The sequence below is a fragment of the Nerophis ophidion genome, linkage group LG17 (assembly GCF_033978795.1).
Source record: "Nerophis ophidion isolate RoL-2023_Sa linkage group LG17, RoL_Noph_v1.0, whole genome shotgun sequence".
In the NCBI taxonomy this organism is placed as follows: Eukaryota; Metazoa; Chordata; class Actinopteri; order Syngnathiformes; family Syngnathidae; genus Nerophis; species Nerophis ophidion.
Window position 1 is genome coordinate 7,709,080 of NC_084627.1, and position 13,606 is coordinate 7,722,685.

A 13,606-nucleotide genomic window follows, 5' to 3' on the forward strand; every position below is an offset into this window, starting at 1 on the left:
TTACTACAATGATACAAGAGCAATATGACAATATTACCACAGCATGACTAGAGTAATACAGTGGTATTACTACATGAATATTACAATACTACAGCCTTACTACAATTATGCAACAATTCTACAGTATATATTACTACAGTATTACTACATTGTTACTATAATAACACCAACATTTACAAATAACTCCACAAAACGGTAATATTATATTACTACAGCATGACTAGAGTACTACAGTGGTATTACTACAACAATACTACAGTAATATTACAATAAAAGTACAGTATTAATACAATACTACATTATTGCTAGAGTATTTTAATAATACTACAACAATACTACAGTAATATTTCAATAAATACACAGTATTAATACAATGCTACATTATTAAAATAGTATTACTGCAAAAATACTACAGTACAATATTACTACAGTAATATTACAATAACATCACAGCATTACTACATTATTGCTCTAATATTTTAATAGTGTTAATACAACAATACTACAGTAATATTACAATAAAAGCACAGCATTACTGCATTACTGCTACAATATTACAATAGTATTACCACAACAATATTAAAGTACAGTATGACTACAACATTTCACCAGTTTTACAGCAGTTAGTTGGTACTACAACTCACTGTAAATATAACCACAATAATACTGTAAATCATATTAATAGTTATATACTATTACATTATATATTTCAAGTACAATAATACAACAGTAGTAGTATTTTTTTTTGTATTGCAGTGGCAGTAAAAGTTTTTTGTTTGATCAAATATTCTTCTTCACTTTTTTTCTTTGTTTTTTTTTTTCTTTTCTTTTCTTTTGTCGGCACGTCAAAGTGAGGTTAGAGAACCACCGTCTTCATCATCACCTTCATCGCCCGCTCATTGTCTGTGCCACGCTGAGGATGAGGAAGATCGGGATGAGAATGAGGAAGGTGATGATGGAGACGATGGTGAGAAAGATGATGAAGGTGAAGAAGAAGATAATAAAAAGGCAAGTGGGGGAGGGGTTAGTGCGTCTGCCTTACAATGCGAAGGTTCTGAGTAGTCCTGGGTTCAATCCCCGTGACTGCTTGGGTTCTACTCCGGCTTACTCCCACCTCCAAAGACATGCACCTGGGGATAAGCCCCTCCCACCTCCAAAGACATGCACCTGGGGATAGGCCCCTCCCACCTCCAAAGACATGCACCCGGGGTTGGACTCCCTCCCACCTCCAAAGACATGCACCTGGGGATAGGCCCCTCCCACCTCCAAAGACATGCACCTGGGGTTGGGCCCCTCCCACCTCCAAAGACATGCACCTGGGGATAGGCCCCTCCCACCTCCAAAGACATGCACTTGTTGGATAGGCCCCTCCCACCTCCAAAGACATGTACTTGTTGGATAGGCCCCTCCCACCTCCAAAGACATGCACCTGGGGATAGGCCCCTCCCACCTCCAAAGACATGCACCTGGGGTTAGGCCCCTCCCACCTCCAAAGACGTGCACCTGGGGATAGGCCCCTCCCACCTCCAAAGACATGTACTTGTTGGATAGGCCCCTCCCACCTCCAAAGATATGCACCCAGGGATAGGCCCCTCCCACCTCTAAAGACATGCACCTGGGGATAGGCTCCTCCCACCTCCAAATACATGCACCTGGGGATAGGCCCCTCCCACCTCCAAAGACATGCACCTGGGGTTAGGATCCTCCCACCTCCAAATACTTGCACTTGTTGGATAGGCCACTTCCAAAGACATGCACCCGGGGATAGGCCCCTCCCACCTCCAAAGAAATGCACCTGGTTTTAGACCCCTCCCACCTCCAAAGACATGCACCTGGGGATAGGCCCCTCCCACCCCCAAACACATGCACCTGGGGATAGGTTGATTGGCAACACTAAATGCTCCCTAGTGTGTGAATGTTGTCTGTCTATCTGTGTTGGCCCTGCGATGAGGTGGCGACTTGTCCAGGGTCTACACCGCCTTCCGCCCAATTGTAGCTGAGATAGGCACCAGCGCCCCCCGGGACCCCAAAGGGAATAAGCGGTAGGAAATGGATGGATGGATCGTAGGAAGCCCCCACAGGTAGGAGTATAGTCACACGACTCAAAAAGATCAAAGGAATGATGTCAGGTAAAGATTGACTAGCGAGCTCCAAGGTTAGATTTACAAAGTTTGGGGGTCTTCGGAAAAGCAGTATTTAGTCACTGTGGTCCGAGAGGACATCAGAAGAGTGATCAGGCTCGTACCTCTATCTCCTGAATCTGCAGTTCCAGTCTGAAGGTCGCTGACACAAATAAAGCTTTTTGTTCGACGATTCCTCGTTGGCGTCTTCTTGGCTGACCACACAGTCCCTCTGTCTTGGGGGAGTGACCCCACCATCAAGTAGACAACACTACCAACACTCACATCTCACACAGTCCCTCTGTCTTGGGGGAGTGACCCCACCATCAAGTATACAACACTACCAACACCCACATCTCACACAGTCCCTCTGTCTTGGGGGAGTGACCCCACCATCCAGTATACAACACTACCAACACCCACATCTCACACAGTCCCTCTGTCTTGGGGGAGTGACCCCACCATCAAGTATACAACACTACCAACACCCACATCTCACACAGTCCCTCTGTCTTGGGGGAGTGACCCCACCATCCAGTATACAACACTACCAACACCCACATCTCACACAGTCCCTCTGTCTTGGGGGAGTGACACCACCATCCAGTATACAACACTACCAACACCCACATCTCACACAGTCCCTCTGTCTTGGGGGAGTGACACCACCATCAAGTATACAACACTACCAACACCCACATCTCACACAGTCCCTCTGTCTTGGGGGAGTGACACCACCATCCAGTATACAACACTACCAACACCCACATCTCACACAGTCCCTCTGTCTTGGGGGAGTGACACCACCATCCAGTATACAACACTACCAACACCCACATCTCACACAGTCCCTCTGTCTTGGGGGAGTGACACCACCATCCAGTATACAACACTACCAACACCCACATCTCACACAGTCCCTCTGTCTTGGGGGAGTGACACCACCATCCAGTATACAACACTACCAACACCCACATCTCACACAGTCCCTCTGTCTTGGGGGAGTGACCCCACCATCCAGTATACAACACTACCAACACCCACATCTCACACAGTCCCTCTGTCTTGGGGGAGTGACCCCACCATCCAGTATACAACACTACCAACACCCACATCTCACACAGTCCCTCTGTCTTGGGGGAGTGACACCACCATCCAGTATACAACACTACCAACACCCACATCTCACACAGTCCCTCTGTCTTGGGGGAGTGACACCACCATCAAGTATACAACACTACCAACACCCACATCTCACACAGTCCCTCTGTCTTGGGGGAGTGACCCCACCATCCAGTATACAACACTACCAACACCCACATCTCACACAGTCCCTCTGTCTTGGGGGAGTGACCCCACCATCCAGTATACAACACTAACAACACCCACATCTCACACAGTCCCTCTGTCTTGGGGGAGTGACCCCACCATCCAGTATACAACACTACCAACACCCACATCTCACACAGTCCCTCTGTCTTGGGGGAGTGACCCCACCATCCAGTATACAACACTACCAACACCCACATCTCACACAGTCCCTCTGTCTTGGGGGAGTGACACCACCATCCAGTATACAACACTACCAACACCCACATCTCACACAGTCCCTCTGTCTTGGGGGAGTGACACCACCATCCAGTATACAACACTACCAACACCCACATCTCACACAGTCCCTCTGTCTTGGGGGAGTGACACCACCATCCAGTATACAACACTACCAACACCCACATCTCACACAGTCCCTCTGTCTTGGGGGAGTGACACCACCATCCAGTATACAACACTACCAACACCCACATCTCACACAGTCCCTCTGTCTTGGGGGAGTGACACCACCATCAAGTATACAACACTACCAACACCCACATCTCACACAGTCCCTCTGTCTTGGGGGAGTGACCCCACCATCCAGTATACAACACTACCAACACCCACATCTCACACAGTCCCTCTGTCTTGGGGGAGTGACACCACCATCCAGTATACAACACTACCAACACCCACATCTCACACAGTCCCTCTGTCTTGGGGGAGTGACACCACCATCCAGTATACAACACTACCAACACCCACATCTCACACAGTCCCTCTGTCTTGGGGGAGTGACACCACCATCCAGTATACAACACTACCAACACCCACATCTCACACAGTCCCTCTGTCTTGGGGGAGTGACACCACCATCCAGTATACAACACTACCAACACCCACATCTCACACAGTCCCTCTGTCTTGGGGGAGTGACACCACCATCAAGTATACAACACTACCAACACCCACATCTCACACAGTCCCTCTGTCTTGGGGGAGTGACACCACCATCAAGTATACAACACTACCAACACCCACATCTCCCACAGTCCCTCTGTCTTGGGGGAGTGACACCACCATCCAGTATACAACACTACCAACACCCACATCTCACACAGTCCCTCTGTCTTGGGGGAGTGACACCACCATCCAGTATACAACACTACCAACACCCACATCTCACACAGTCCCTCTGTCTTGGGGGAGTGACACCACCATCCAGTATACAACACTACCAACACCCACATCTCACACAGTCCCTCTGTCTTGGGGGAGTGACACCACCATCCAGTATACAACACTACCAACACCCACATCTCACACAGTCCCTCTGTCTTGGGGGAGTGACCCCACCATCAAGTATACAACACTACCAACACCCACATCTCACACAGTCCCTCTGTCTTGGGGGAGTGACACCACCATCCAGTATACAACACTACCAACACCCACATCTCACACAGTCCCTCTGTCTTGGGGGAGTGACACCACCATCAAGTATACAACACTACCAACACCCACATCTCACACAGTCCCTCTGTCTTGGGGGAGTGACCCCACCATCCAGTATACAACACTACCAACACCCACATCTCACACAGTCCCTCTGTCTTGGGGGAGTGACACCACCATCCAGTATACAACACTACCAACACCCACATCTCACACAGTCCCTCTGTCTTGGGGGAGTGACACCACCATCAAGTATACAACACTACCAACACCCACATCTCACACAGTCCCTCTGTCTTGGGGGAGTGACCCCACCATCCAGTATACAACACTACCAACACCCACATCTCACACAGTCCCTCTGTCTTGGGGGAGTGACACCACCATCCAGTATACAACACTACCAACACCCACATCTCACACAGTCCCTCTGTCTTGGGGGAGTGACACCACCATCCAGTATACAACACTACCAACACCCACATCTCACACAGTCCCTCTGTCTTGGGGGAGTGACACCACCATCCAGTATACAACACTACCAACACCCACATCTCACACAGTCCCTCTGTCTTGGGGGAGTGACACCACCATCCAGTATACAACACTACCAACACCCACATCTCACACAGTCCCTCTGTCTTGGGGGAGTGACACCACCATCAAGTATACAACACTACCAACACCCACATCTCACACAGTCCCTCTGTCTTGGGGGAGTGACACCACCATCCAGTATACAACACTACCAACACCCACATCTCACACAGTCCCTCTGTCTTGGGGGAGTGACACCACCATCCAGTATACAACACTACCAACACCCACATCTCACACAGTCCCTCTGTCTTGGGGGAGTGACACCACCATCCAGTATACAACACTACCAACACCCACATCTCACACAGTCCCTCTGTCTTGGGGGAGTGACACCACCATCAAGTATACAACACTACCAACACCCACATCTCACACAGTCCCTCTGTCTTGGGGGAGTGACACCACCATCAAGTATACAACACTACCAACACCCACATCTCCCACAGTCCCTCTGTCTTGGGGGAGTGACACCACCATCCAGTATACAACACTACCAACACCCACATCTCACACAGTCCCTCTGTCTTGGGGGAGTGACACCACCATCCAGTATACAACACTACCAACACCCACATCTCACACAGTCCCTCTGTCTTGGGGGAGTGACACCACCATCCAGTATACAACACTACCAACACCCACATCTCACACAGTCCCTCTGTCTTGGGGGAGTGACACCACCATCCAGTATACAACACTACCAACACCCACATCTCACACAGTCCCTCTGTCTTGGGGGAGTGACCCCACCATCAAGTATACAACACTACCAACACCCACATCTCACACAGTCCCTCTGTCTTGGGGGAGTGACACCACCATCCAGTATACAACACTACCAACACCCACATCTCACACAGTCCCTCTGTCTTGGGGGAGTGACACCACCATCAAGTATACAACACTACCAACACCCACATCTCACACAGTCCCTCTGTCTTGGGGGAGTGACCCCACCATCAAGTATACAACACTACCAACACCCACATCTCACACAGTCCCTCTGTCTTGGGGGAGTGACCCCACCATCAAGTATACAACACTACCAACACCCACATCTCACACAGTCCCTCTGTCTTGGGGGAGTGACCCCACCATCAAGTATACAACACTACCAACACCCACATCTCACACAGTCCCTCTGTCTTGGGGGAGTGACCCCACCATCAAGTATACAACACTACCAACACCCACATCTCACACAGTCCCTCTGTCTTGGGGGAGTGACCCCACCATCAAGTATACAACACTACCAACACCCACATCTCACACAGTCCCTCTGTCTTGGGGGAGTGACACCACCATCCAGTATACAACACTACCAACACCCACATCTCACACAGTCCCTCTGTCTTGGGGGAGTGACCCCACCATCAAGTATACAACACTACCAACACCCACATCTCACACAGTCCCTCTGTCTTGGGGGAGTGACACCACCATCCAGTATACAACACTACCAACACCCACATCTCACACAGTCCCTCTGTCTTGGGGGAGTGACACCACCATCCAGTATACAACACTACCAACACCCACATCCTAGGACACATGAGTGTGTGGGAAGTAGAGCAGGTGTTGGGTGGACACATGACTGAAGTGGTTGTGGTGTGTCCCGCAGGTCTTCCTTACGGCTGGGAGGAGGCCTACACGGCAGACGGGGTCAAGTACTTCATCAAGTAAGACTGTTTGGACTTATGGACTGGTTGTCATGGCGACCCTCGTGGCTATCGGTGTCTGTCCCCTCCCTCAGCCTCCCGCGTCTCCATGGTAACATGGCTCGCTTGTGTTGCTACAAAGGAGTCTCAAGTGGCTCCACTTCCTGTTTTGACAGTCATGTGACCCAGACCACCTCGTGGCGCTCACCGGGGACCATGACGACCCCGCCCCCAGACGGCTCAAACGGCCAGCCGGACTGTCGGCGCGGAGCGTCCGTGGAGACGGAGATGTAGACGGTGATGGTGCTGTTGCCATGGTGACACGGGTGTTAGCTGACAGCCAATCAGAAGCCAGAAGAAAGGCCGCAGTGGAAAAGACACAATAAGAAAGTGTGTACTTAAAATGTTGGGTGAACACATGAATGACATGACTGTGTGTAAAGTAGAGCAGGTGTTGGGTGGACACATGAATGACATGAGTGTGTGAGAAGTAGAGCAGGTGTTGGGTGGACACATGAATGACATGAGTGTGTGAGAAGTAGAGCAAGTGTTGGGTGGACACATGAATGACATGAGTGTGTGAGAAGTAGAGCAGGTGTTGGGTGGACACATGAGTGTGTGAGAAGTAGAGCAGGTGTTGGGTGGACACATGAATGACATGAGTGTGTGAGAAGTAGAGCAGGTGTTGGGTGGACACATGAATTACATGAGTGTGTGAGAAGTAGAGCAGGTGTTGGGTGGACACATGAATGACATGAGTGTGTGAGAAGTAGAGCAGGTGTTGGGTGGACACATGAATGACATGAGTGTGTGAGAAGTAGAGCAGGTGTTGGGTGGACACATGAGTGTGTGAGAAGTAGAGCAGGTGTTGGGTGGACACATGAATGACATGTGTGTGAGAAGTAGAACAGGTGTTGGGTGGACACATGAATGACATGAGTGTGTGAGAAGTAGAGAAGGTGTTGGGTGGACACATGAATGACATGAGTGTGTGAGAAGTAGAGCAGGTGTTGGGTGGACACATGAATGACATGAGTGTGTGAGAAGTAGAGCAGGTGTTGGGTGGACACATGAATGATATGAGTGTGTGTAAAGTAGAGCAGGTGTTGGGTGGACACATGAATGACATGAGTGTGTGAGAAGTAGAGCAGGTGTTGGGTGGACACATGAATGACATGAGTGTGTGAGAAGTAGAGCAGGTGTTGGGTGGACACATGAATGACATGAGTGTGTGAGAAGTAGAGCAGGTGTTGGGTGGACACATGAATGACATGAGTGTGTGAGAAGTAGAGCAGGTGTTGGGTGGACACATGAATGACATGAGTGTGTGAGAAGTAGAGCAGGTGTTGGGTGGACACATGAATGACATGAGTGTGTGAGAAGTAGAGCAGGTGTTGGGTGGACACATGAATGACATGAGTGTGTGAGAAGTAGAGCAGGTGTTGGGTGGACACATGAATGACATGAATGTGTGAGAAGTAGAGCAGGTGTTGGGTGGACACATGAATGACATGGGTGTGTGAGAAGTAGAGCAGGTGTTTGGTGGACACATGAATGACATGAGTGTGTGAGAAGTAGAGCGGGTGTTGGGTGGACACATGAATGACATGAGTGTGTGAGAAGTAGAGCAGGTGTTGGGTGGACACATGAGTGACATGAGTGTGTGAGAAGTAGAGCAGGTGTTGGGTGGACACATGAATGACATGAGTGTGTGAGAAGTAGAGTAGGTGTTGGGTGGACACATGAGTGACATGAGTGTGTGAGAAGTAGAGCAGGTGTTGGGTGGACACATGAATGACATGAGTGTGTGAGAAGTAGAGCAGGTGTTGGGTGGACACATGAATGACATGAGTGTGTGAGAAGTAGAGCAGGTGTTGGGTGGACACATGAATGACATGAGTGTGTGAGAAGTAGAGCAGGTGTTTGGTGGACACATGAATGACATGAGTGTGTGAGAAGTAGAGCGGGTGTTGGGTGGACACATGAATGACATGAGTGTGTGAGAAGTAGAGCAGGTGTTGGGTGGACACATGAGTGACATGAGTGTGTGAGAAGTAGAGCAGGTGTTGGGTGGACACATGAATGACATGAGTGTGTGAGAAGTAGAGCAGGTGTTGGGTGGACACATGAATGACATGAGTGTGTGAGAAGTAGAGTAGGTGTTGGGTGGACACATGAATGACATGAGTGTGTGAGAAGTAGAGCAGGTGTCGGGTGGACACATGAATGACATGAGTGTGTGAGAAGTAGAGCAGGTGTCGGGTGGACACATGAATGACATGAGTGTGTGAGAAGTAGAGCAGGTGTCGGGTGGACACATGAATGACATGAGTGTGTGAGAAGTAGAGCAGGTGTTGGGTGGACACATGAATGACATGAGTGTGTGAGAAGTAGAGCAGGTGTTGGGTGGACACATGAGTGACATGAGTGTGTGAGAAGTAGAGCAGGTGTTGGGTGGACACATGAATGACATGAGTGTGTGAGAAGTAGAGCAGGTGTTGGGTGGACACATGAATGACATGAGTGTGTGAGAAGTAGAGCAGGTGTTGGGTGGACACATGAATGACATGAGTGTGTGAGAAGTAGAGTAGGTGTTGGGTGGACACATGAGTGACATGAGTGTGTGAGAAGTAGAGCAGGTGTTGGGTGGACACATGAATGACATGAGTGTGTGAGAAGTAGAGCAGGTGTTGGGTGGACACATGAATGACATGAGTGTGTGAGAAGTAGAGCAGGTGTTGGGTGGACACATGAATGACATGAGTGTGTGAGAAGTAGAGCAGGTGTTGGGTGGACACATGAATGACATGAGTGTGTGAGAAGTAGAGCAGGTGTTGGGTGGACACATGAATGACATGAGTGTGTGAGAAGTAGAGTAGGTGTTGGGTGGACACATGAGTGACATGAGTGTGTGAGAAGTAGAGCAGGTGTTGGGTGGACACATGAATGACATGAGTGTGTGAGAAGTAGAGCAGGTGTTGGGTGGACACATGAATGACATGAGTGTGTGAGAAGTAGAGCAGGTGTTGGGTGGACACATGAATGACATGAGTGTGTGAGAAGTAGAGTAGGTGTTGGGTGGACACATGAGTGACATGAGTGTGTGAGAAGTAGAGCAGGTGTTGGGTGGACACATGAATGACATGAGTGTGTGAGAAGTAGAGCAGGTGTTGGGTGGACACATGAATGACATGAGTGTGTGAGAAGTAGAGCAGGTGTTGGGTGGACACATGAGTGACATGAGTGTGTGAGAAGTAGAGCAGGTGTTGGGTGGACACATGAATGACATGAGTGTGTGAGAAGTAGAGCAGGTGTTGGGTGGACACATGAATGACATGAGTGTGTGAGAAGTAGAGCAGGTGTTGGGTGGACACATGAATGACATGAGTGTGTGAGAAGTAGAGCAGGTGTTGGGTGGACACATGAATGACATGAGTGTGTGAGAAGTAGAGCAGGTGTTGGGTGGACACATGAATGACATGAGTGTGTGAGAAGTAGAGCAGGTGTTGGGTGGACACATGAATGACATGAGTGTGTGAGAAGTAGAGCAGGTGTTGGGTGGACACCTGAATGACATGAGTGTGTGAGAAGTAGAGCAGGTGTTGGGTGGACACATGAATGACATGATTTGGATGATTGTGTTTTCTTTGCTCAGTCATGTGCTTGTGTGACATCAGCTGGTTGCCATGGTGACAGAGTAGCACTTCCTGCTTCTGCCGCAGCGTCGCCTAGCAACCGTTGCTAGGGACCTCCTCATGCGGCCCGATGAATGAAAATGATCTTTGGACACGCCCACTCATGTCCTTACATGCTTCCTTGGCCTTCTTTACTTCTCAGGTTGTGTGTGTGTGTGTGTGTGTGTGTGTGTGTGTGTGTGTGTGTGTGTGTGTGTGTGTGTGTGTGTGTGTGTGTGTGTGTGTGTGTGTGTGTGTGTGTGTGTGTGTGTGTGTGCGCTAGTGGAAGGGGAGGGGCCAGGTTGGCTTTGGCTTCTGATTGGTTAAATGTAGGTCAATCTTGTCCACTCTTTTGACCCAACATTCCTGTGTGTGTAAAATGATGAGAGCGTAATGTGTCATACAGTTCATGTGGTGATGGTCATTCCATAATTTGCATGCTAGATTTATTGCTGATAAATTGATCTATTATTATTTACAGCTAAAAAGAGTTCAATTGATTTGATTTCTACATGTATTTGATATTGATTGTTTGAGAAACGCTGACACGGAATTGATTTGTTTTCTATTTTCTAGCCTAACAAAGGGTTAACTAAATACTACATGTTCCACAATGCATTGCGGCAAACCGGATGTAATGAAAGGAGCCGGAGCAGGTGCGTTGTGGTTGATGAGACTGAGCGTTACGAGCCTTCAGGTGATGAATGAATGACAGATAACAAGATATAAGGATCGTTTTGTACCGTTTGTATCCCAACATGTTTCTTATATAAAGTACAACTTTATTTACACATTTCAACGTCCTGTCCAATACTTTGATTGTAGTTAATCTACAATCACGTCATTGAGGAAGTTAGGAACACATGAATTTGACATACAGTTTTTTTCCTGCCAAGACAAAAAAAGTCTTGAGGGACCTAAAAATGTACAAAACATTTTTTAAATTTCGTCTTAGATAAAATTAAAAAAATCAACCATCTCGTGTGTTTGATGTATGTGTGTATATATGTATATATATATATATATATATATATATATATATATATATATATATATATATATATATATATATATATATATATATATATATAATTTAACCCTTTAAATGCCCATTTCGGCCAATTATGTTAGTTTTTTATTTATTCACTTATCTAGTTATGTACTTATTTTCAATTTATTTATTCATGTATTTATCCATCCTTGTATTCATCTATTTATTTAGTCATTTATTTATGTATGTATTTTTAATTCATTCGTTTATTTTAAGTATCTATTTTTATCTATATAAATATGTATTTTATTTATCCATTTATTTGTTTATTCATACATGTATTTATTTATTCATCTATCAATACATGTATTTGTTTTTCCATTTATGTATTATTTATTAATCTATCAATAGATGTATTTATTTATCTATCCATTTATTATTTTCATGTATTAGTTTATTCATCCATCCATTTATTTATCTATTTATTTACAAGTTGGCTTAAAGAAAGTATTACAATAATTTCACACGAACAAACAAGTGTGGACATTTTTGTAACATTTTGCAACATTTTGGAGTTGACTTGGTTTTATTTGATCTCCGCGTGGGAGCAAAAGTCAACTTTGGAGCTTTGGTGTTGTCGCCAAGTGGATAAAATGAAGGCTAGCCAGGATGCTAATGAAATGCTAACCGGAAGTGTGTCACAAACATCCTCTTCCTGCTGCAAATCTCCGACAAAAACATTCCTAAAGATGATCCATGACAAAAAGTCACTGATTAAAAACAGCCCAGGATGACTATTTTTACTACTTGAGTAAAAACAAATACAGTGTTCAACTTTAAAGTCTCGTTAAGAAGTGAATGCAGTGTTTGTTTGTTTGTTTTTGGGACCAACAGCAACCTCTTGTGGTCACATTTGATCAATGCAGCTTTTGCTTGATTGCAACCGGAAGTAGAAAAATATTCTTAGTTTGCGTCGAAAGATTTTACTGTCGCTTTCCAAGTCGAACTCTTGCTCAAGCAACATCTGCCAAGTCATTTAATTTTATTATTATTATTATTTTATTCAACGTGTGAATCTGTTGATCAGCTTCAGAACTGTCTCTTAATATTAAGGGTTGTTTTATTTTTTTACACCCTTTTTGTAAAAAAAAAAAAAACATTTTATGGCCAACACACAAAATATACAATATTTTCCCCAATAAAATGTTGACAGTGTAATATTTGATGTGACGTAAATGGTGCCTTAAATAGGTAAATAATTCATGACAACATTGATTTTAATTCATTTTTATTTTGTGAGAAAAAAAAATCACACTCAAGTTCTTGAAGATCCAAATGGGTCCCATTCATAAAAGTGTTTTTAAAAAAAAGTACTACATTTTTTTTTTTTTACTTTCAACATTTAAATCTTGGTTCAACTTCAGAGGTGTTCGCCATTTATAAATTGTATTTTTTCCTTACTGTTCATAGAACATTTATTTTTTTATGGCAAAAACACAAAATATACAATATATTTTTTTTTAAAAACATTTAAAAGTGGAGTATTTAATATAAATTAATTGGAGTTTTAAATATTTATAGAATTCAATATATATATATATGTGTGTGTGTGTGTGTGTGTGTGTGTGTGTGTGTGTGTGTGTATATATATATATATATATATATGTGTGTGTGTGTGTGTGTATATATATTTATATATATAAACAAATACATATATATATATATATGTGTGTATGTGTGTGTGTGTGTATATATAAACACATATATATATATATATATATATATACATATGAG

General features: G+C 45.6%; 1 protein-coding gene across 3 annotated transcripts in view; it reads left to right on the forward strand.

Annotated features, from left to right (window-relative positions):
• Positions 1-7,648, forward strand: part of stxbp4 (syntaxin binding protein 4) — a 67,972-nt gene extending 60,324 nt beyond the window's left edge. Inside the window, exons 20-21 of one of the 3 annotated variants that reach the window (XM_061876015.1) lie at positions 7,111-7,168; positions 7,324-7,648. In XM_061876015.1, the coding sequence (XP_061731999.1) occupies positions 7,111-7,168; positions 7,324-7,441 (176 nt within the window). In that variant the 3' untranslated portion in view covers positions 7,442-7,648. The remainder of the gene's footprint in view (positions 1-7,110; positions 7,169-7,323) is intronic. The other 2 variants (XM_061876014.1, XM_061876016.1) reach the window with 2 other exon arrangements.
• Positions 7,649-13,606: the final 5,958 nt, after the last annotated feature.